Below are 25,438 nucleotides of genomic sequence, written 5' to 3' on the forward strand. Positions count from 1 at the left end.
GACATGACTAATAGGAGTAAAAATTTGGATGGTAACATAAAAGACCTACGAAATTCCACATAAGGCTGTCAAAACCAAAAACATCCCTTAGGATTGTGTGCTATAGTTTGGAGGCATTAACATTGTGGAGGAGCACTGGGATATCATAAGGGAGCACCATGTGATTTTGAGGAGTGGAGTAATAGAAATGGGATGAAATCCAACATTACTAAATGCATAAGCATGCACTTGGGGAACAGTAACAGTCATAAGCTAAAGCAACAGAAATAGGATGGAATTTGATATTACTAATTGAATCATCACACAATTCAAAGCAAGATTCGCAGTTGACAAGTGAGAAAAAGGCAACCTGGAAGACATATAAATTTATATCAGATGTCTTAGGGTGCCTGCAGGATGCACCACACAAAAGAGAAGGATGCTGCATCCTACACTGTCAGGCAAGACAGGAAATATTGTTTGTGTTATCTATCACTACAACCTCATCTGAAATAAGAATGCAGAGTGCCAGTGACCTACATCTTGAAAAGTGAAGCGAAAATACAAACAATTGCAGAGAAAAGTCACAAGGGTTAAGAGAATGCATTCTGAGAATGGAAAGCAGAAGTGAGCTGGATTGTCTTTGCAAGGTTCAGGCTGTCAGGATATAACCTCCTGGAAACAGAGAACACTGGAAAGACAGATACAAGGCAGGAAAACTCTAATTTGCCATTCAGTGAAATAAAAACATCCCATAAAGTAATGAGGACCGAAAATTAAAGAGGTTGTTAGACATGGGAAAGCAGCAAGGTTTTGGAAGAGTTGGTATGGGGAAAAGACCTCACTAATGCCAGCTGGGATTTGCAATGTGGTTGATGCCTGGCCACTGGGCACTCAAAGACCCAGGAGATCCCTGTAACCCCTGTCCTGCAGAACTGGTGGCTGAAGGGCACACACTGCCAACATCAGGACCTAGTGCTTACAAGAGTTCATGCATCTGTAGCTCTGCATCAGCAACACAGACCCCTGAAGAGTCAGATCTCTTTAAACATCCCATAACATACAGCAAGATTCTCATTCGAGCTAAACAAAATCTTATTTGACCTACACCTTCTTGAGGACACATGCTGTATATCAAGGTCAAATTCAATTACATTTAGAATTACGAACAGAAAAGTAAATTTCTTGTAAAGAAAAAAAACAACTGAAAAATCCATCAATTTTCAGAGCACTTTTCAGACACTGTGCTCTCACACTTCTGATACAGAAGCAAAATTGAATCATCTTGACTCCTATTAAATCCTATTAGCAACAAGAGGGGCAGTTTTCTTCTGCTTCCAAAACTGCATTTCAGCAGAAAACCAGTAAGTTCACATCTGCATGCTGGTGTCTGCACACATTTGGTACAAACCACCTCTCAGGACTCATAATCCCCAGATCAATCTGATTTATGGCCGTGGTGTACAACCACAAAAGGGCAGGACAGCTCCTGGTTTGATTCATGCCAGCAGGAGCTGTCACATTGCAAACAACCTCTTCAACTCCTGCAAATGCCAAGGTCAAGTAACCCCGCTCATAATGAAGTCTGGATGAGCTCCACTGTCTCCTCTTAGAATTTTTCAAAGGTAAATATTCCCATATGTAACACTGAGTTCCAGCAGGTAAATGTTTTTCTCCGTAGATCGAAGTGGTTCCCAGAAAAACAGCCTCAAAACAGAATCTATCACAAATACTGAACATTCTCAAGTAACACCATTACTGAGAACAACCCCATGTCTAAAGTGAAATTACACATTTTCATACATAGATGCTTGCAATTCATGCTTAAGTATAAAAGCATTAATTGGTGTTTTCTAGAGGTACACAATCTTTTGTGTCCACCTTCTTAAAATGAGACCATTTTTATGCTGGTTTATCAACATAAGTTGAAAATTTTTGGCCCCTGTTTCCGGAATCCTGCATTACTGACAATTCCTACAGGTCCTCTGTGACAATGAAATTGAGAAGGGTGTCACATGGAAAAATGGGGATGCCCTGAGTGAGTAACAACAGCTGATTTCTTCTCAAAAGCTTCTCAAGGCGAGCTTTAATTGGTTACCCCACTAAAACTCTCCCTGTTTTTCTAGCAGCAAGGAAGCCTGAGCCAGGTTTTCAGCTGTCCTAAGGTTTGTGCACACCACCTTCCACAAGGGATACAAACCTGCTGGTGGCCAAGCCTTGATATAGCCAGTGCAATGGACAACAGCATACTGGGCTTCACCTTCTTTCACTGGGCCCAGGCCATTCCTGAATGAACAAGAAACACAAAAACATCACATTGATCAGAATAGCTTCATGCTTTCAAACTATGACTACTAATGATTTGCCAGTATCTGTAAGTTATGCTGGAAACACCCAGGAATCAACCTAGGATTCTGTACACTACAGAATGTTCTGCTATGCTGTTATTCAAGCTGTACCTGTTTTCTGTAATATTTCTCTGAGAAAAATATTGAAGATTGATTCAGAGACGGAGCTGGTGTAAGACAAAGAATCTCAGTGACACATGCAAAGAGATTTTGTTTGCAAAGGATCCAGTGTGTGTAGGAGCAGGAAACACACCTGGAGTGGACATTAACCCAGTGGTAAATGACAAAGCTTAGGGCAGCTACAGCTGCTTTGTGGTAAATTAAGTAATAGTACCTGTATCTTTTTCTCATGGTGGTTATTCTGTTCAGAGGTAAATGATCCAGAGGAGCATTTCCACACCTAAAAGTAAATTAATATTTTAAAAGACTCCAAAATTAATATAAATACACATGATGAAAATGCATTTTGAGATCTTTACTACCATATATAAGAAGACAATAATGGATGCTTATTCCTAGCAAAAAGTTGCATATTCATGTTTACTTAGAAAGTGCTGCTTCCACAGGCTAAGTTTTTTAGATGCGCTATAAAAATCTTCTTTATTTTCGAAAAATAAAAGAGACTAGAAAAAGATTTCCTTTCACATTCCCCCAGTATAAAAACTATTTGAAATTGATAACCCAAGGGTGGCTAAAGAACAGACACACTTCAAAATGTAATAAAACAGGGGTGAAAACTAGAGAAGAATATGTCAGGCCCCCAAATATTCACACAAACCAATCTCAGTGTTCCTATAGATTCCCTGGACAGAAAAATTCCACTGCCATACACCAGCTACAATGTCTGTAGACATTAAGATAATGTTTGCAAGATCAAACTATTTACAGTGTCAACTAACCTTGTTTAACACCTGTTCATGCGTATTTTGCGATATTTTTAAGTATGCCTAACTGTGTAATTTCAACAGTCCATCTGAAGCTGAGTAAATAGTTTGAAGGGTAAAAGCAGTTCATTTTTAATGGAAAAATAATAACAACAATGAAAGAAGCAACCACAAGGAAAATTCACATTATCTGAGGCCCATTTTTCCCAGAAGGTTTTCTTTTTATTCCTTTAATTTTTTTTTCTTATCAGCCACTGCCAAAGAGAAGAAGCGAACAACTAAAATAAGATTAAGAAATACAAAAACAGTGGGGTTACTGGCATGTGTAAAATCACTCTCATGGATTGGAATTTACAGAATAAGAGTGCTAGGAAATAACTGCAATCTGAACTGTTTTGAAAGCCGGGGAACAACTGCAAACAGGACACTAGGCCTGGTTTTCTTTGCACAAACAAGTCCCTCTAACAGGATGTGCACCTTGAGAGGAAGAAAAAGCAGTGCTCTCAGTGCTGCTCTGCTGGGCTCTATTTCTTCCCTCCTAGTTAAGGGGAGAAAAGGTTTTACAGCTCTGAAGTCTGATCATACAGGTATGGAATCTATAAACACCTTACAAAGGCACCCAAGAGCCTTACATTCAGCACCCTCACAGGACTGCAAAAAATCTACCACATCACCAAAGTACAGATATCTGTACTTTAATATATCAAATACTGTGTTTTGTGTGTTTCACTCTGCAATGAATTTTGCAGTGCTGTTATCAGCATTTATACTGGATATAGCCTACAGATGCAATTATGTACTTTCCCCTCCTAACCACAGACAAAAATTTATTGCAATAGCAACAGGCATTTTAGCCTGTTAGCACTGAAACGAGAAGTACTCACAAGCCCCCCAAAAAAGCACTGGGCAGACAAATCTCTTTAAAGAAGCACAACCAGTGCAGGAGAAGTTGGAAAATTGCAAATCAAAAACCCTCTAACAATTACTCATTTATCTAGCATCAGCCAGCTGACATCTGGTTAATTCAAAGCAGGCTTAGGTTAATTCCTTCATAGCTGGCAGGTTTGCAACTAAATTCTTGTTTATCTTCAAGATTCTTTTAATATTCTTGGTTTGCTGAAAAAATACACAGAGCTGAGTGTTCATTACACTTGTGGAAGCTTTGTTCTCAAAGTATGGATTTGAGTCACTTTACTAGAAAAGACAACAGCTAAAATTCCAGGGGTGAAGCTGTCATGAAGCTCTCTGGAAAAAGGAACCCATACCCCACGCTGATAATAACAACGACAACAGAAATCAGGTGCTCTTTTGTCATTAACTGTCCAAGGAAGACTAGTTTCAGTTTCACTCCAGTTCCTGAAGCAAGGATTCTAGAAATACTTCATGGGAGTGTGCCATTACAGCTTCACTTTGTAATCAAGGCCAAATTAGCGCAACAAGATGTTTGAAGTGGAAGCTGAGACAGGTCTGGAACCGTTATGGGAACACAGGGTAAATACATACCTCATCCTGCAAATGAAAGAACGCCTGGATCCCATGCACATTCTCATTGAGGACTGCTGACCTTCTTTCTTTACTGTCCCCGTCTTCAAGTCCAGGATTCGTCCTACAAATGCCAAGGAGAGCAACTGGTGTTCAGTACATAAATTTAATACTATTTACTAGAAACAACAAGATAACAAGAAATTAATGAGCTGAATGCCATTAGCCCAGTTAGGGGAAAAAATACCAATGAAAAAAATCTTGATCCTGGTCTCACAGGGGAGGATCAGTTATGTGCTGGTTTAACTAACAATTTCAGCAGAACTGACTCTGAGTCACAAGAGTGATGGCTCTTTTCTTGGCTGGGCCAAGACCAACTTCCAGGCAGAGTCAAATGCCTGGAGGCAAACAAGGCAATGACAGCAGGCATAGCTTTTGACTTGATCTGCTTGCTCCACTCTTTACTAGAACTGTGGATAAAGCAACATTTATCAGTCCCTTGACAGCTGCTCCTCTTTCCCTGTGCTTACACCTATCCAGAATACTCTCACCTCAGTCAGAACTGTCAGGATGGTGAGATGAACAAAAGACCAAACTTTTCTCCTTGATGATGAGATTCAGGATTTGTCACAACAGCCCTTGTGCTGGGGCCCTTTTAAAGTTGCTAAAAAATTGTCACGTCAAGAGCATTTCTAAAGTTTATTTTCAGACAGATCAGTGAGATGATCTGATTCACCACACACAGCAAATCAAGCCTGTGCAAGGTCCAGGGCCTGACCCTGCTCCCTACAACCCTCAGAATCACACACCACAGGCACAGCTTGGAACAGGGATGACAGCCACCAAGTCAGCTCAAGAGAGGACAGGACAGAAGGATGCATGCAAAAGTAGGAAGGGGGTAACAGATTAATTTTTTCATTTAAAACAGAAGACTGATTACTGCAGACAGGTTCAGATCAGGACACTGGGTATCACCCAGAATCCTTCTGCTCATCACCAAAGAACTAACAGAAAAGATTTTCACATCTACAGCTCAAATGCTAAGAGATGACTAAAACCTAGCACAGACTAGAAATGAATCACTGGACCACATCCACAATGCTCAAGGGCTGGATGCAGCCACAAAAGTGACAGTGGGCCAGAGAAATGCAGTGGAACAGCTGCCAGGCAATTAAATGACAGCCACCAGTGCTGACAACACATGGCCATGAGCAGACCCACATATTTAAGGTGGGTATTTTCAGTAACTGAAATTATACAAACCTAAGTCTTCAGTGTGGTATAAATAGACAGGTTTACAGCAATATAAGACACCTATTCTGTCTGTAATGAATTGAATTGAAGGAAACATGCAGAATACATTCCCAGTCTCCCTCACCAGACTGACCTAAAAGTCTCTGTCCAAAAATCAAGTTCTGAAATAAACCTACTGCCAAACACTAAGTTCAGAATTACTCTACCTCTAAATATTTACTTCCACCCATGAATGGAAACGAAATCTTTACATAATAGTTTTAAGATAAGGAACGAGGCAGCAGCATTTTAGTTTTAAGGCATACTCCAGATAACTCCATCTGGAGGAAAGCCACCCCAGGCAACAGAAGGTCAGACCTCATTTGGTGTTATCTCCAAGGTATATTTCAGATGGTTAAGAGGTCAGCAAGCCTGGGGAAGAACTCCTAAAGGTGCTTCAATTTAAAGCACTGGGCTATATGTTAATCCTGGTCTACGATTCAGGTATGAGCTGGGAAGAAATCACACCCCATTTCCCAGCTCAGCTGTGCTGACCCCATGATGCAGGATGGATCTGAAGTTCTAACACTCTTCCCTTCCCTACATTGAACAGTCTGTCTCATTTTCTATAGCCAAAGTCACAGTCCATTTCCCCATCCCCCCAAACTAATCAGACAATTTAGAGAAATAAAATACCATCAGGCAGGAGGCAAGCTCATTCAAAAATGAAGGCATTATACAATAAAGCACATAAAGACAGAATATATGTGCAGGATCCAATGGCTGTCTGCATCAACAGGCCAGTCAAATCAAACCACTAAAAGTAATCTTCTCCTAGGGCAAAGGAGAATGGGTGTCATACACACAAAAAAGAAAATTGTTTTCTGTGCACTTTCTTTTTTCATTCCAATACAAATTCTTGAAGAGACGCCAATATTAATCAAAAAGCACTGACAGTGAATGTACCTCAAATGGCTAATAGAAATTTCTCTGTGTTTATCATCCAAGAGCATCTATAACTAAAAATAAAGGATATTTCACAATTATGTGGCCACTAGGTCTAAAATTGCTGACACATGTTCCTCTGGCATGTCTGGAACCCCCCAATAACAAAAGTCAGGATTTTTAAATTTAGCTTTTTGTTTGGCAATGTCTTTAAAATATGTACCAGATAACAAATAGAGTTCTAAATTTTGCCCTGACTTACAAAATCACTGCAGGGGGTATGTGAGTCAGAGAAATGTTTGCTGTACTGATACTTTGACAAAGCTCTCTCAGCAGCTTGTTTCAATAGTCCAGCATTCATACATCAACCTTGTAGAGCTCTAACAATACATTACAGATTTTGAAATAGAACAAGGAGTTGTGTCTCATCTGTTACTAGAATCTTATGATGAAATTAAATTAAAAAGAGGAAGAATTATAGATTAATCATAGTTAAATACTGATATATAGAATTATAATTAATTATAGATTAATAGACTAAATCAAGCTAACTGGCATAAACTGCACGTTAGTCACACTGGCAGCTCAGTTCAAGTGGCATGTCCTGATGATAGCTCTGTCACAGAATTATAAAGTATTCCTATCTGTTCCAGCATCCTCAGTGATAAATGCTCATTTAGGTTTCTCCATGGGACAAGCACAAAGCACATCTGATGTTAAACTTGGAAATTATATTCTTATTAATAAGAAATATTCCAGGATGCTCTGACAACTTCTGTTAACTGAACAGTGTATGTGTGCATTTTTATTTTAAATTCTCCTTCTAGTTTCTTCAGAAGAGCCATTTAACAGCCCAGTGCCACCACCAGCTGGATCTCTTACGAGCTTCCCCATAAACTGTTAATTGCATGTACTCATTTCTGTGTTCAACTTTTCCCCTCTCCAGCTCCAGACACAACCCTGGGATGCAGCAAGCACAGAAGCACTGCTGTGACTGACACTGCTGTCTTATTGCCCCTTACAGCAGCTGCACAACTCAGAGGAAATCAGGGTTTGCTCTGCTGAGAAGGAGAAAGCAAACCAAAGAGCACAATGCTGATTAAAATGGGCACATAAATCTCTCTGGCTGGTCTGGGTGTAATTGATAATTTGTTGAAATCTCCCCACTACAGTCCCTATCCAGAAGGCAGTATTGCTTCAACCTGTAATAGACCAGCTGTTCTCTGAGCAGGAAAGCACTGTGTGATCCAGGAGCCTGATGTCAGCTGCTGTGACAGGAAAGGGCTGGAACACAGGCACACGGAGGTGAGGACAACAGGCAAGTTCATTATTTGGGTAGAATTAAGAGAAGCCACATAAAGCTTTCACCAGTAAAGAGATAACAGATTCAAGTACTGGGGACACATGCCAGAAACATTTCCTGCAGGGTATTTTCAAAGATGCTCTAAAAACATTCTCATGATGATCTAGGAGGCAAATGTTCATGCTGGTCCTGATGTGCCCCTTGTGTGTGCAAACAGCGACTGGATTATGAACAAACCTTCCCCTTCTGGATCTCCAGTTGCTACTGAGAATGTTCAAACTTGTATTCTGTGCTTGCAATGTTCTGAGATGAACCTAAGCCAAGCACTGGCCTGGGCCTACTGGAGTTCATGGGGTTTCAAATCTGGGAATTTGGCTCAAATCCACTTTCATACAATAGCACCAGCCTGTTAGAAAATTTTCCTCCATGTTTACACACTGCATGCTAAGGTTTATGGCCTGGTAATCAAACACAGTCTGTTCTTTTTACTTTGTTCAGGTTTTTGGGGTTTCTTGGTGGTTTCTTTTTTTTTTTCTTTATTCAAAATTCCATATACTTCAACATCTAATTCTACCACAAATGCTTTCTCTGCTGGATTCCCAGTTCCTAAGAATGCTGCAGTCTGTAACTAGAAAGAAAGGTTGTTACATAAGGGCATTCTTCTGCAAAAATTTCAGTGCAAGTTGAAATGGTTTGGTCTAAAGTAACCATACAGTGCCCACATCCAGTCTGCAGCATGGAAAAACCCAGCTCATAGATCTCAGAAGAAGTTTAGTTTGGCCTCATGTGCACAAAATTATTATTGGCAAAGTCCATAATACAGTTTTCCATTTCCCTCTAACTCATCAGCACATGGACTCCTGCTTTGCACAGAATCATGGACCTGGTAGGGAAACAGTCTGAATTAATATATGGACTCTCACCTTGACTTCTATACCTTCAGCAACCCAGTAAGTTTCACCTTTCAGATGATAATGTCTTGTCTTACAAAGTTAGATATTTCATAATTACTCTCAGCCACTGATTGTCCACGTACTTCCTTCCAGGCAAAATAAAATAAAGGATAAACTAAGTTTGGTTTGGACAAGACAACAAAAGATGACTTTGTGCTCATCAAAAATACTCCACAGGCTGCTCAAGGAAGACAAACAGAACAGAGGAATACTGCACCCAAAAATCCTTATGAAAACTAAAACCATCTTTATCTTACTATAAAACCGGAAAAAGCAAGACCATGATGGAGGAAAACAAGAGGAAATAATTAAAAATAAAAACAAAGTGATGGTCAAGGTACTGCTGCTGCTGAACACAGCTCCAAATGTAAGCTCACCCTCAAACTGAAGGGTCAGAGAACAAAGGATTTCTGTGGTGATGCTCTGTATTAGTACATTAAGTCTTTAGAAATTAGCAGAAAAGATCAGCTTAAAAATCTTTGAGTGTTCTACAGTTTGTGGAGAATCAAGATCCAGGTCAATGCTTGGGACAAACAGTCAAGTTAAGTAAACAAAGTGTAACTCTTCTTGAAACTGCCATGTATCAGTTTACACATAGGCACCGATTACAGCTGAGCATTCAGCTTTACACCAACTGAGGTGCTCAGCTGACAGAGCTACTCTTCAAAACAACAGATGTACTATAAATGAATAAACAAAATGCCTCCAATAAGACTAAATAGCCTAAATTTGATCAATTTATATTAAATTACTCTTGATAAGCTTATGCCAGAGCAATTGTTCTGCATTAATTCAACAATTAAACCAAAATAAAAGAACTTTACAATGTACGCCTCACAACTGTAAGGGATACAATTTTATCTCATGTTTAGTGCAGCTCAGCAAGTGCTTTAAGCTCTATTAAGTGTAATAAATATACATACACCCTGTGGATTCCAATATAAAAAAAATTAAGAACACATTAAGAATCACAACTGCCTTGCAAACACAGTATTTGAAGACTCTCCTTCCAGGAACTCACATTTACATAAACCAGAAGAAGTACACAATATACAAATAGCAAAATATACAAATTTAAAAAAACCCAAAACATGGACAGCCTTTTTTTAGCATTAGGGGGTTTACTATTTACATAAAGGCAAGGCTCATAAAAGCAAAGACTTTACCTACCATGCACAGACCCACATCAGAGTGCATACCAAACAATACAATCCGAATAAAACTGTACTGACAAAAAGTGCATCCCTCTGCCCCCTCACTGAAAGCAAACACACGAGCAATAGGAACAGCATCAATGCTCAGAACACAGGGAGAACTTAAGACCATCCTAAGTTCAAATCACAAACTAAGGGCAGAACCACAAGACTGGCACCAGTTACCCAGTGCACCCAAAGCCAGAGCTGATTTTTACAGCCTGCCTCTCTCGCTCACATCAAGTGAGTTCCCAAGAAAATACCCACTAATACTCCTGTTTACTGTAACATTCCTCCTTCACATCTGTCAAAGAGTGAATGGTCTGTTCTCCAGACTGTCTCCCCTGTGGTGCAGGAGCCCCTGATTCTGCCTGAAGATGTCTGGTAGCACAGGTCACCCCTCACTGGCACCATAGCCTTTATGGACCAGAACCACTACGTGCATCCCTGGCTTACAGGAAACAGAGGACATGGCAGGGGTGACAAAAATGGACACGTTCCTATCATATGGAGATGGCTGATGCAATCTAAATCTTCCATGATATTAAAATCATGATCCTTTCAGAAGTTTCAGGGACCAAGAAACACTGCAGGTGCAAATAAGGTTTCTTCACATATAGGTCTCACTCCAGCTTCCCGGCTGGCCTGATTCTACAGAGGATGGCATAGCACCTACCAGCCTGCTGTTCAGCAGCACAGCACTTAAACCTCTCCTCTGCCATGCAGGATTTTGTGCCTGGCGAATTCTCCATGGGAACGAAGCCAAGGGGACATTGGTATACAAACATCCCCTGAGAATACAGCAGAACTGTAAAATCGGTCAGCTCACACAGCCTGGAACAACACCAGAGACCACACAGGACTTCCCAGCTGTGATCACACTGCACACAAACCAACCAAGAAACTCGTGGGATGGCAGGGATAAAATTAAGTTGCTCTTGCTCCAAAGCTGGCACTGCCTTTCACCCAGAAGTTATGAGACTGCTTTAGATCTCACAGGCTGGGGCTTCCCTGGCCTCACATGCTTGTTTTATCCTACAGGAAGCAGCCCCATAGCCCTACCCCACTGCACACACCACTGCATTGCAATACACTGATAAATAAATGTATCCACATACAAAATAAACAACTGGCTTGGAGCAGGTATTTGCTGTTAGCAGACATCATGGCAACTTCCAGAGGATTTCTACACCTTTACTGTTATTTCAAAGGTGAGGACGCTGAAGCCAAAGGAATGATTTCTTCTGCCTGCAGTCAGTCAACACCAGAGGTGCAGCTAGGAATAAGCTCACATGACTAACAAGTTCTCAATATGCTGCAGCTGTAGATAAAATACTCAGTAATATAATGCACAGTGATTCTCAGCAGGTCCATAAAAATCTCATGACATCTATATGCTTAACAGGGCACAATCAGCTTAAATTTATGCTTCCAAGAAAAGACTACAGGCTGAATGTCCTATTTACATGCAGTGGTAGCCTCTGGATATATCAGTATAAAACCTGAAACAAATTAGCCCAAAGGCCATGAAGATGCTCAGAGGGCAGGAGCACCTTTGCTATAGAGACAGTCTGGGAGAGCTGGATTGTTCAGCCTGCAGAAGAAAAGGCTCTGGGGTGACCTTAGTGCCCCTTCCAGTACCTAAATGGAGCCTGCAAGACAGATGGAGAGAGATTTTTTACAAGAGTGTGGAGCAAAAGGACAAGGACAAATGGCCTCAAGCTGAAGAAGGGCAGGTCTAGATTAGACATGAGGAAGAAATTCTGCACTCTGAGGGTGGTGAGGCCCTGGCACAGAGAAGCTGTGGATGCCCCTGCCCTGGAACTGCCCAAGGCCAGGTTAGATGGAGCTCTTGGTCTGGTGGAAGGTGTCCCTGCCCCTGGCAGGGGGGAAGCACGGACAGAGATGATCTTTAAGGTCCTTTCCAAGCAAAACTATTCCATGATTATAAATATAAACCATCAAAGCTCACTCTCCTCACTAGCCTAGCTTCTCAGGGGGATTACTTGAACCTCTCAAAATATGCTGAGGTTTACATCATCTAATTGCAAAAGGCGTTGTATAAGCATTAGAGTCAAGTTATGACATTCCTACAATAGAATGAAGAGTTGATCCAATCAACAGCAAAGTTAAAAAATGAAAAAAAGGAGTAATGCAATTGAAATGCACCTATTTTTAAATATCTGTCTGTTCCCTACTTACCAACTGGAGACACTGACCCACAAGGGGGAAACTGAAAAGCTTTCTCACCCCCTCTTATTTTTCAATAAGAAACCCCTCATGTTACACAGTTGTTTGCTTAATACAACTTGTTATTATAAAAGCTCATGAGGCCAAAAGGCCCCTGCTGTTCCTGCCTTCATGTTTGACTAACCAGTCTGCATCATGTCATTCTACACAGTGTTGGGCAAATATGCATCATTTTAATTAAATTTAAAAGAAAACTATGTGGGCTTTTCAGTCTTGCAATTCAGTTAATTTTAAGGGACTATCTGAAGGGATAGTGTTACAGATCACATGCAAGTCTCTCTGCTGATGGACCTGGAAAAACTGGACTTGAAACTGGAGCAAATAATTCAAAGCATATGTTGAAATTTAAGTTATAACACAAAAAAACTCAAAAAAATCAATCCATTAAACACTTTAATTAAATGTATTTTGAACTCTCGAGAATGGTTACTGAAAGTATGGGGCACATTCAGAATATGAAGTAAAATATCTTATTGAAACCCATACAGATGTGTAAGCTCTCTGTACACACGAATACACAGCATCTATCTGTGATCTCTGCAGATGTTTTCATTCCCAAACAAGTACCTATGGCAAAGTTCATGGCTCCATGATTTGGGCAGCTGGAGTAGCCCTTCTGTCACAAATATCAGATGTATCTGAAGGAAAGACTGAGCAGGAGAAAACTATCCCAGTGACACCTGCCAGTGATCCAAGGTACAAACAGCTCCTCAAAAGACAGTTGGACTTTCTAGAAAAAGGGATGGAAACCCCAGACACTGCAAAGCATCATCAGCAGATACTCCCAGGACAAAACAGCTATCCAAAATAAGACTGGAATATGTATTTTACTCTTTTACCATTCACAGCTGCATAATACATCAATACATAAAGGTTGTAAGTAGCTTCTAAACTAACCTATTTGTTTCACTTGGATGCTCAGCAAGAAGCTTTACTGAAAAAGGCCTTTTGCCAAAAAAGCTTCAGCTCCTGGCATTCTATATTATTTGTTCTTCATTATCAAACTCAAGTAACTGGGATTTATGCTTTGTTAGTAAATATTAGTATTGTCTGGTTCTGAAATTTGGCTGTGGTGACACACCATGGAATAGCTCATTAGAGGAAATAATGACCACAAGATTACCTTGTAAGATACTTTTCTGTGGACAGAATTAAATTTAAACACATGAGAAGGGAAAGAGAGGGAGGAGAAAAAGGCTTAAGGATGCTGTCTGGTTGTTTTTAAAGGCTACTTCTTTAGTTCAATTAAAATAAGGTGTGTGGGGCAAAACATCCATTGTAGGTTTTAATTCTCTTTTTGAGGACTCAAGACACTTAAAAATCACATGCAAAAGTCTCCACACTATGAAAATAGAAAGAAGACCGTTTGATGGCAAAATCTCACATCCTAGGGACTGCAATAAATCAGATCAAACTAAAGAACACTGTCCATGGGCCATGCTCCCACTCTGGGTGTGAGCTGCAGCTCCCTGCAGGGTATCAGAGAGGAGCAGAAGGAGCCATGGTCTCAACAAGCTGGTGGAAGGCCAGGGAAGGATCAAAGACCAAGAAATGCTGTCTTTGAGCCTCAGCTAAGGATGGAGAGATGACAGCAGCAGGGATAAATCAGTTATGGATGGAACACTACTACACACAAGGCAGCCCTCCTCCCCACGCCTCCCTAGGCTGCTACTACAACTCACCACCAATAATAAAATATTTTAGAGCCTTGTATTGACTTCATTGAGACAACACAACATTCAAAGCTCCTGTTCCACAAGGCAGAAGTTAAGGCTGCATTCTCCCAGCATCTGTTGCCATCAAAGCACTGAAGCACCTGAGAAGGTTCCAAGTTTGCCAGTGCCAAAACCCTCCAGGCACACTTGGACTGTTTAATTGCCAACGTGGTAACCAAAGAAGTTGTTCAGGTATTTGTAAAACACCAGTATTTTTGAAAGGGGAGAAAACTTCACTAACTCCATATATCTCATGGTGTTTAACAAAACAGAGGAGGTTGAGCAAATATCAAACATTAAAGAAGTACCCACCACCCTTGAAACCCAGCAAGTGAAAGTGATCCAGTCCAACATCTGTAATAACAGACCCAAGAATGAAGCAGTTTCCAAGTGGGAAACTCAAGGTGAAGACTGAATAGAAACAGGAACCACAAAACCCACTTGCATGTGCATGTCCAAACACCTGAAAATTCACCCTAAAAGCATTCCCTAATGCTAATCAGGTGTAGTAAGTTTATTTCAGGAGTACTAGGCTAAAGTTGTTTCCTTGTTTTAGCAAAAGCATGTACTGACCTCTTTAAACCACCATTATAATTACTAAAGTAATTTTAAAAAAATGTAATTTATTATCACTGGTTTTCCTTCCAGTACTATCCACCCAAATGGAATGTGTCAGCAGCAGGGAGACCACTGGGTCACTGTGCTTGTGTAGGAGTTGCTTTTGAACTCCTTTATACATAGTTGGCTTCTCCCAACATTTGGGATTTTTCTTCCCCCCCCCCCCGAAACAGTTCTAGAGACCAAAAGAAAACAAAATTCTCTTGGAATGCTTGAGAGATTAAATGTACCATACATTTAAAATATGATAATTTGAAAATACCAACTTTTCGAGAGCAGACTGTTTTTTCTTATTTCTCTGCTACTGTCTGGTGTGTCAAAGGGCAGGAATGGCACTCTAGGATGCCCTACAGTCACAGGTTCCTTGTTTCTTGCATTAATTCATTTACTTGCAAACAGAATGGAGATGGAAGAAGCAGGACATTCATTTCCTCCATCCTGCATGTAAAAATCCTGCGGGCTAAACAAACTAAAGCTGAAAATCCACAAATTCCTATGCTTGGCACTGCCCAAGTTCTAAGGCTGTCTCTGGCTGGCACTGTGACCTTCCTGCTATGACAACAAGCAGTCCACAAAAATGTGGGCAGGTCTTTTACTCTGGAACAACGGCCCAGCAATGGGCTGGTGTGGATGGAAAGTCTCACATCTGAAACATCCTCTTCACTCTCCACAATGCCAGTGGGACCACGTAACTCTACTGAAAAACAGGTATCACATGATGATTTGGTAGTTGTCAACAACAAGGCAAATCTCTTTCCAGATTTCACACTTAAAAGACAAAAAGATGCCTTGCCAAAATGGGCTTTTTCTACAAAAAAAACCAGATTGGAGCCTGAAATATGCCGTTCACATCAATCACTCATATACATTCTATACATGGCAGTGTGTTTCAAGAATTATTCCTTCTTTTTCAGGGCAACAAGAGTGTTGAAGCATCTATTTTCAGAAATCTCTCTGTTACCTTCCTTTGCAGGTACAATAATCCTGACACAGCTGTCTCCAGCCTCCAACCCACCAAGGAATAAAGTGGGGGCTGTGTGGGTATGTGTGGGTGGGTGGAAAATCCCATAAAAAATTGAGTCAAGTCTTGGACAGTTCTGCAGAGACATAAAAGAATGCAGGACATGGAAACTTTCTCTCCTCCCCATCCCACCAGCTTTGCTGTGTGTTGTTTACTGGGTGCCTGCTTGTCTTCACTCTACAGGTTGTGATGCTTCGTGGATATTCAGTGAAAAGCTCTGTTTTATCCTGGGATAAAAAGCACAAGTAGCTATTAACTCTCCATAAACAAAATATTATACAACTCATTCCCTACCTGCCCAGAGGCAAGAGTCTTACTAGGTCAGTCATCCTGTACTAAGATGTTAAAATCAAAAATACTGGGATCTGGTTTTAATTCTCTGTTCTCTGACTTCCTAATCTGCTGGGCTGGGCACGTTTCAGAGACAGATGGTTCTTTAGGGTTCATGTACTTAAAAGAGCTCACAGATAGAAGTAAAAAAAATAATAATAATAAAGAAATCAAGTCCTGTCAGTTGAAACAGCCCTTCACATGCAGAGTATCTTTCTGATGCATAAACCTCTGACAAATGTGCTCTTCAGAACCAAAGGCTACAGAACAAAGTCCCAAAGGAGCTCTATGACAGCTTCTTGTTTAGTCAACCATCTCAGCAAAAATATGCTTCCCTGAAAAAAGGGATTTTTTATTCCTTTTCATTTTTTTCCAGGGATTTTAAGAGCTCTGAGTAGCAAAATATCAATCTTTGACAACTATCTTAATGTTCACAAAAGACAGAAGAAAAACAGACCTTCTGACAATATATTTTTGGTATAGAACTTCTGGCACAAATACCTGCAATAGACTTTTTTTACCCCTTTTTTTTTTAATAAATAGACTGATCAAATTTTTAACTGAATGTGGAGAATCTAAAACAGCGGTTTGCCAATAGAATGCAGAATTCAACCCATACATTGTTGTGATAATACATTACTTTTCCATTAGACTTTTGTTTTACTATTATTGATGATGACGTTAAGGCAGAACAAGATTGTATTTGCCAGGACTGTGTTTCTTGTCATGCCTCAACTCAGTCTTTGAATTTCTTTGGAGAATTTTATATGTGAAGCCAGCTAGGAGTCTTATCCAGATCTTCTCTGTATCAGCTTGAGGTCTAAATAATTCATGGAAAGTCAGAGTTCAAAACACATCTGCATTCACTTGGCTGGTTGTCTGTATGAGAATCACCACCTTCCTTCTAAGAAAGATCATGCAGAAATCAGAGCTGGAAAACAGACATGGCACTATAATGCAGCTCACAGCACAAAAAATCCTGTGCTGATTTTCAGGAAGGTTATGTGTTGAGGAGAAAAAGTTATCCCCAATCTTCTCTTTCACATGGTTATTTATCATCTGTTCAGTGCTGTGGAATGCCTTACTCTGCTTCTCCACTCGTGAGCCCCTGCTCTCTGGCACTTCCCTCTCTCGAGCTGAACACTAGTTTTCTCATTTTTACAATTTGACTCTATCTACAACATCTGGATTTTGTGGCTGTGTCTACAAACTGCTTGGCAACAAGGGTTTGCAGCTGGACAGAAAACTGCCTAAGCTGAAATCATCTCTGCAAGACAGCCTACTATAAGAAGGTTCTGTGAGACGGGCTCCCCAGCCCAAATCTATGCTTGTATAACCTGGAGCAATGCTTCCATAATATACATGAGCCACAGAAAATTGTCACACAATGCTCTTTTCTTCTCAAGGGACGCCTATCAGCTCAACTTTTGCTGTGGTCAGTCACCATTTCCATCATAAAGTTCCACTTTGTTGCATTTAGAAAATATGGCAATAAAAGATCATGCCAAGACTAAACTTGGCATACAAGTTTTGTCCAGAAGTAACCTCAACTAATCTTTGTCAGCTAGCAAGTGAAGTGACTTAATCATTTTTAAATCACTTGAAAATGAAAGCTGTAGAGGCTCTGGTTCTCATAATTTTCTTGCAGTCACTGCTCTGCACTTTCAGCACCCCTTAACTGTTCAGCTGGAACAGTCTGCACGGATTCCTGGGGAGCCCAACTGTCCTGAGGGGCCTTTGTGCCATGGGTGGCATGACATACCCTGCTCCCTGCCTCGCCCAAGCAGAGAGGGGGAGGCTGAAGGGAGATGTTATAGCTAATTTCTATGTGCTGTGCTGCCTGCAGCCCAGGATTGAAGAGAACAAACCTGAGTGTTTCCCATTTGCACCACTGCAGATACTGGGTGCAGGAAAAGGGATCTTACAGCTCTGACAAGCACATCTCGGACACATCATGGAACCACTGGGAGTATTTCCAGGCAACCATACAGAGATGTCTGTATTCATCACTCTATTCTTTCATGAACTACTTATGGAGAATTAGATTTGTGAAATCAGTCTTGCAAAGTGTTCTGGAATAGGAGCAGTTTTTTATTTTAACAGGACAGTCTACTACAATACTAGCTCAGTCATTTTTTTGAAAGCTAATGTAGCTGAGGAATTCTTCAAAAGTGGTTTTTCTCTGCACTTAAATCTAAGTTCTGTCTGCTCCCTGTGCCATTAGAGATTTGCTGTCTGCAAGTGAGTCTGTCACTTGCACTGGAACTGAGCCTGTACCTGAACCCAACATCTGGCAAGTTCCACCAATGCACCCTAAGCACAAGAGGTCTGTGCAAATGCATCCTCCCCTGGGATCTGATCTTCATCCATATTTAAAGTGATTTATTTTGACATCTGCAGATTTTCAAGAACAAAGAGGGAAAATGAATTATCACTCTGAATATCTGCCCCATTCTGATTAATGATGACGCACATGGAGACTTCTTGGGAGCTCAATTTCTTGCCATCATCACGGCTCAGCTGCTCTTTTCTAGATCATTTCTAACTGTTCATACATTTCACAGTTCAGCTTTCCTATTGCTACAATGTGTTAGCAATTAATGCACAACAAACAAGCAGACAATTGTTCCATTTCCAGGGAATAAAATCTCCAAGGACCCAAAATTAAATAGAAACTATCCATCCTTCCCCATATCCTAAGATTTCAAGGAAGAGCAAGCAATTAACTCCCCAAACACACCACGTGGCTGAGGCCATGGTTAACAAGCACTTCAATTTGACATACACTTTACAGCTCCTGAAGTCCTGTCTCCTCCTAACCATTCACTTCCTGCTTCTCCTTAGTGTTAGCACTCAGAAGAGTCTGAGAAACCCCATGATAAGATGGGCCAAAGAGTTGCCTCTACCAAAACTAAGGGGTTTTAGTTTAGTTTAGCTTTCAGCAGGTCAACCCCTTGATGTGACTCATGTAGTACCACAGAAATGCCAGAGGAGGAGAGGGTGAAATGAGGTGAAGATTGCATAAGCTGTGTGACTGCCAAAGAAATGCTCATGTGAGCACAGCCCCAGTCTCAGCCTTATTCCTGGGGGCAGAAATGTGAGCGTGAGCCTGTTCTCTGTCCCTCCCCATTGCAGTGGCAGCCTCCCAAGTTCTCAGGGTCTGAGAGCAGCATCTCTGGGTAGCAGGACTGCAAAGAGGTGCTGGGAAAATCCCAGCAATACTGCACTAATGATCAGCGTTTGTAACAAGGTAACTACAACCAAAGGACACTGCTCGGATCTGCTGCAGGGCAAGTGAAATTTCTCCTTAGTCAAAATGCTGTCACTGCTTTCCCAGCTCAAGGGCTGAAGTGGGAGGTTATAGCATTGAGAAAGTAGACCCTGAGAAAATGAGGAAGAGAGCAAAATTAAAAATCATAACATACTGTTACATTTTCACTTAAAAATCTCCCCTAAGTAGATTCTGTGCCCAACAACCAGACGTCACTAAAAGATGAGGATGCTCCTACTGCCTGAAGTGAACTTCACTTCAGGAGCAAAAAATGATTCAGATGCAGCTGCCTGGCTTATGGTTTCCATCACTTTCAAGCTCTACACTGCCCTTTGTTCTGCAGGAAACATGCCTTTGGAAAGCCAAGGAAAACTTGGTTTAATAAACACCAAATTAGAGGAAATGCATTTGCCTTCTTGACATCTTTTAAAATGTCACTAAGACACATAATTTCAGATCCTGCAAGATTTCATTCAGTACTTGTTACAAAGCTGCAGCTCTCAATATGGTCTGTGTTATAGCAAGGCAAGTGTAACTGGCTGAATGGACTCTAGAATCACCTTTCTCCTACAAAGGTATCTCAAAGGAACAAGAGTGATGGTGCTGAAGTCCTGCTGCCTGCTGCTTATAAACAAATTGAGGCTAGATTGACAGTCCTTATAGAAGGCTGCTTCTCTTGTTTAATGGTACCTTGTGGAGTCAAGGAAATACAAGTTTAAAATAATAAATCTAGAACGTTCTGGTTATCTATATGTTCCACAAACTGACAAAACTACTTCACCAGCCACACCTTTAAAACAAAATTAATCAAAAAGCTGACCAGGCAACCCTGCTTTCTGTTGCAGTGTGCTTCAGCTTTCCTCATGCTGGAAAATGTTCAGCTGACCATGTACACCAGATTTACAGGCCTTCTGTGTCAATCTGACAACTCCAAAAGATTCAGGCAGGGAAAAGATTTAGCTCTATAAATACTATTGAACTTCTCTTTCCATTGGCTCCAGATCAATTCAGTGCAGAAGAAAAGCCCATAGCTAAGGCTGGAAAAAACACAGAGTTGGGTTTTCAGAAATGCTCTGCTTTCGTCTAGTCCAGCTCTAGTTTGAGCAGGTTAAATCCCATAACTGAACACTTTTGGAAGTCAAAACATGACTGTCCACTGAGGCTCTGGAGTAATTGCTTCTTGGACAAGATGGTATGTATGTTAAAATGTATTACAGGTGACATAATAAAAACAGAGGTTGTGCTCCTTTGCAAGTCTCGTGGTATAAAACTCAGCTGTTTTGCCCTGCACAGGCTCCCCTAACTGTTCACTTGGTTTCTATCCATCTGGATTTTCACACAGCATTTTGCTTTGAGTTTCCAATTTGAATACGTGAAAGCTCTGCCAAAACCACATCACATTCAAACCACAGGAAATCATGAATTTGGCACTGTTTTGACATGGAAGCTGTAAACAGTGTGCAGGTTCACTTAAAACGGGATCACTGTCCTCTGAGTTATGAAACACAACAAAACTTCCAGCAAAGCAGGTCAGAAATCTTAACTACTAAAGCAAAGAAAAAATATGTCACTTTTGCAAGGATCAGGGTTTTTTTGAATATTTTCCTCCAAATTTTTTCCTTCAGGTATAAACATACTATGTGAAGAATAAAAAGAGAAGTTTCCTCCTTTCCAAGTTTGAGTTACAACTGGATTTAGCTAATTCACACAGCTCTAACACACACATATCCTATTAAAGACAAGGTAGTTTCCTATTGGCAGCTTTGAGCATGAATAATTGTAAAAGACAGAGTTGTAGAGGAGATATTAATATGTTTAATTTTACGTGTAACATGAGAGGTAATCAACTTAAAGGTAACTTACACTACTGCACAGGAGCCTCATAATTAAAATCCAGTATATTTTCAGTTGCCAAATACTGGATTTTTTCCCTTCAAGATTCCAATTAGCAAACCACAAGAACTTGTATGAAAACAAAGTCTAAAAAATTTTTTACTTCAAATTTAACACCGTCCTAAAGAAACACATACTTGTAAAGAAGTCACAAGTTCATTGAGGATGAAATGAAAACAATCTAGATTTCCAGACCAAGCCTGAGAACAATCCAGATTCCAAACCAGAGTTTGATTGCAGAGCTACATGAAGGTGGTTTGACTGAAGTCAAATGAATAGGAAGCAAAATTCAGTCATTCAAAACGAGATTTATATTACTGTACTGCCTGCAAGAAAACAGTTTAATCTTGCTGAGTTTCACTTTAACCAGATTTTTACACTAGGCATTCTGAATGCCAGGAAAAGCTCTCCAGGGATCCTAAACACACAGAGCCATACATCAGGCATATCTGACCTGTCATAGAGTTTTCAGATGTACACAGTTGCTCTCGCAGCTTTTCCACGTCGTCTGGATGAACCTGTTCATACAAAGTGCTGCCAAACCATTCCGACTGAGGCTGGTTTAGCACAGGAGTCACCGAGTCTGATACATAGATCACTCTTCCCGTCTCAGCTGCAACTACAAACAGGAACCCATCTGCAGCCTCCAGGATAAGGTGTTTCAGTTCCTTCCAAAGAAAAGATTTTATTAGAATGCCAGCAAGGAAAGGGAATTAAATATAATGTCTGTATCTGTCAGAGAATATTGTTTTCTTGTGATCTTAGTAACTGATCAAAACCTAGACAGAAATTTTCACTGATCTAACAATACAACCAAACTTGCAGCAAGGCATAAATTGCCCATCTCAATACCAACATTTTATTTTCCGTTGTTGCCTTTCATCTGGTGATCTCCATGCACTTTAGGAAAATAAACAACTAATACTCACTGCATATTCTGTGATAGGCATCTAACATTAAAAAATAAAAATATATTTCCAAGTACAAACAGAGGAAATGAACAGCTCTAAATCATGGCAAACCCATCTCTTAATTAAACGCTCTGAATAATTTAATTGGAAAGAAACCAATAAGACTTTATAGTTTGGTTCCCCCTGGCCCTGCTCAGGATGAGCTCTGTTTGTGAATTAAACAGTCACTGAATAGAAGGCAGAAAGTGTAATGGGAAGGAGGAAAGAATCCCCAGCCTCTTCTTCCATTAGGGGCCCTGAGCCCCTACACAAGAAGGTTCTATTGCTTTTTGCTTTTCAGCCTGTGAGTATGAAGGCTCAGCATCATCCAGAAATAATTCCTTTCCTTAACAGAGCTTGAAAACCTCTCATGGCAAATGATGACAACTACCATCCCAATTCCTGGAAAAGAAGCCTGAACAGCCTTTGGTGGCTCCAGTGACCACCAGAGCTTGTTAAGATACTGCATCTGGAACTCAAACACAGGGCTCTGGAAAACCTGAGTCCCATTCCAGGTGAGACAGCTCAGCAGGGTTAGTGTGCAAGTGGTAGATATCAGCTGATAAGGTAAGGATAAAAATCTGGTGAACTACTAAGAAATGGATAACTCACCTGAAGAAACATTCAGACTGTCAACTTCTGCTGCTTTCTTATAGAGAAAGCACATTGATTCTGAACTACTGACTAAACAAAAAACTCATAGCACAGCTGCCACACTATACTGAGGATAATATAACCAGTTTTGCACATTATTAAAAAAAGATGAAAACAAACTCTGTAATTCTGCAGGATTTAAAAAAAAAATTGCAATGAGAAGTGACTAGGGTGTGCCACAAGCAGAATGGCACAGTCCCTCCAGAAACACACTCCAGGAGAGCTGGAATAGGCAGTCGTGAGCAGTGAGGGGTCAGCAGCAGCTGCTGTTTATCTAAGAGAAAGAAGTATTGCCTCCAGCCATAACTTCCATGTGTAAGTGCTTAAATCACTTCAGACCACAAAAATGAACATTACACCCATAGGACTTCAAAAACAATGGAGGTGGTAGGAATTTTCAGTGTGCTCAGTAAACACAGTTTTCCTTCAAGCACTGGGTGCATCTTTCTTCTTCCATCAAAAATGTAACCAAGGAAGCACCTGAGCCAGTACAGATGGGATTCATCTCTGCCCAGTTCAGCTGCTGGCAACTCCAGCATTAAGACTAAATGATGTTTTTAACCTTCCTCTAATCTCCAGAGAGAGAGGCAGGTCTTTCCAGACTCATTTTTACTTCTTTTAGAGAATCTTTGTTAGGATGGGAAGAACTCCGGTCTGGAGGTGAAAATTCCTTTCTGCAAGGCACTGAGCAACTTGTTTTTCAGGTGGACAGATCTCAATGGTAAGAATGCCAATTTGCTTCTCCAAAAAGAAAGATCTATTACAGTGTTAAGATCAAATCCAGTCACAAAAAAACTGTTTGTATTCACACCTTGGATATGTAACTGGTACCAGCTGCTACACTACAGTGAAAGATCAAGCTGAGGCTCTATTCCTCTCAGCACTTCCTCACACCTTTTAAGACCAAAAAAAACATGGAAAACCAACAAATTTTGTAAATTCTACCTGTTCTGTAAGAAAGGAAGGCTTGTAAGCTCCATCAGTAGATTTGTTCCCAGTGCCCCTCATGGATTTCATGTGGGAAACAGCCATGCGGAGAATGGTGAGCTTGTCAGGCTTGCGAGCCAGGGCGCTGCACGTGGGCACCATGTCGGAGAGCTCGGTGATGTACTGCGTCATCTTATTCCTCCTGCGCCTCTCGATCTCACTGTGATTCTCCCTGAGCATTCAGAGAAACACCAAAGCAACACAAAGACACGTGAGCAGTGTCAGAATCTGAGGTAATATACTTCGCACTTGTTTTGCTGTTTGCACCCCAGAAGAGCAATGTGCTTTACAAAGCCAACCACTGTTATCCCTCAGTTTACAGAGGGAAAATCCAAGCCACAGACAGATAAATATGATTTGCCCATAGCTGTGGAAAGAACCTGCATTTCTACCCATTGGTTTTTGGCCTTAATCTCTTAACCAGTTTAATCTCCTTTGGTTTAAGGACAAAAATGAAGTAGAAATATGTGAGGAGCTGACGTCTGCCAACTCCAGTCAAACTCCCAGATTTGCTGTGATGCATCTCTGAGCTGCTTATAAAAGGTGCCCTTTGGAGGAAACCTCTCACTAGCAACTGGATCAGGTTAGCAGGAAATGTCAGCACTAACTTATGAAAAAACCCAGTCAGTGACAACAAAGATCCCAAACAAAGCTGTTTGGAACCTCCCACATCCCTGCAGGGAATCACTACATGCCTGCAGGATCAGACTGCAGCACCAGGACCATATATGGGATAACAGTACATATAAAAAAAAAAATCCCAATAAAGAAATAAAATGAGTATGAAAGACAGCAAGTAAACATCTGGCTTGTCAGACATAGACTGGAATTTATGTTCAGGGACAATTTAGCACAGCAGGGAAGCAACAATGACAGTACTTGATGCTGCCCCAAGTTGGGCTAGGCTGCAATGTTCTCATCCTTCAGAGGAATCATATGGCTGAGGTGGTGAGTCAAATTTGAGAAATCCCAAAATGGACACCCACCAGAATCTTTCAGAAACAAACATCTCAGAATTCAGTTTTTCCATTCTGGAAATCACCATTGCTTCATCAGCTTTAAGGAATCACACCAATATATACATCTGAAATGGTCCAAATAGACCTAGAATGCTTCAGTGCCCAGCACTTATTCTTCTCATACTGTACCTGTCAGGTGGCAGCTAAATACAAGTACACGACAGGGAGATGATGCTTCAGTTGTCAAAGCAGCATCTTCCACTGATTTCAATGAGCTGTGCATGGCATTGTCTTGTGGGATCGCTGGTTGATCCAACAAGATGTGAGAGGTGATCACTTGGAGACTCCACCAGCATTGACTGATGTGATAACACAACATTAAAAGAAACTGCAACATTCTTTGGAGCTGAGTGCTATGAAGATTGAGCATGAAAGCAGAAGCTAGGCTTGGTACACTTTCTGGATACTTT

General features: G+C 40.8%; 1 protein-coding gene across 7 annotated transcripts in view; it reads right to left on the minus strand.

Annotated features, from left to right (window-relative positions):
• Positions 1 to 25,438, minus strand: part of ARNT2 (aryl hydrocarbon receptor nuclear translocator 2) — a 96,954-nt gene that overhangs the window by 36,577 nt on the left and 34,939 nt on the right. For all 7 annotated transcript variants that reach the window (XM_088172581.1, XM_088172580.1, XM_014886324.2 and 4 more), the window contains 5 exons: positions 23,968 to 24,181; positions 21,873 to 22,086; positions 4,715 to 4,817; positions 2,662 to 2,727; positions 2,180 to 2,265 (listed from right to left, as the gene is read on the minus strand). In XM_088172581.1, the coding sequence (XP_088028707.1) occupies positions 2,180 to 2,265; positions 2,662 to 2,727; positions 4,715 to 4,817; positions 21,873 to 22,086; positions 23,968 to 24,181 (683 nt within the window). The remainder of the gene's footprint in view (positions 1 to 2,179; positions 2,266 to 2,661; positions 2,728 to 4,714; positions 4,818 to 21,872; positions 22,087 to 23,967; positions 24,182 to 25,438) is intronic.

The sequence above is a fragment of the Sturnus vulgaris genome, chromosome 13, assembly GCF_052056855.1.
Source record: "Sturnus vulgaris isolate bStuVul1 chromosome 13, bStuVul1.hap1, whole genome shotgun sequence".
NCBI lineage: Eukaryota > Metazoa > Chordata > Aves > Passeriformes > Sturnidae > Sturnus > Sturnus vulgaris.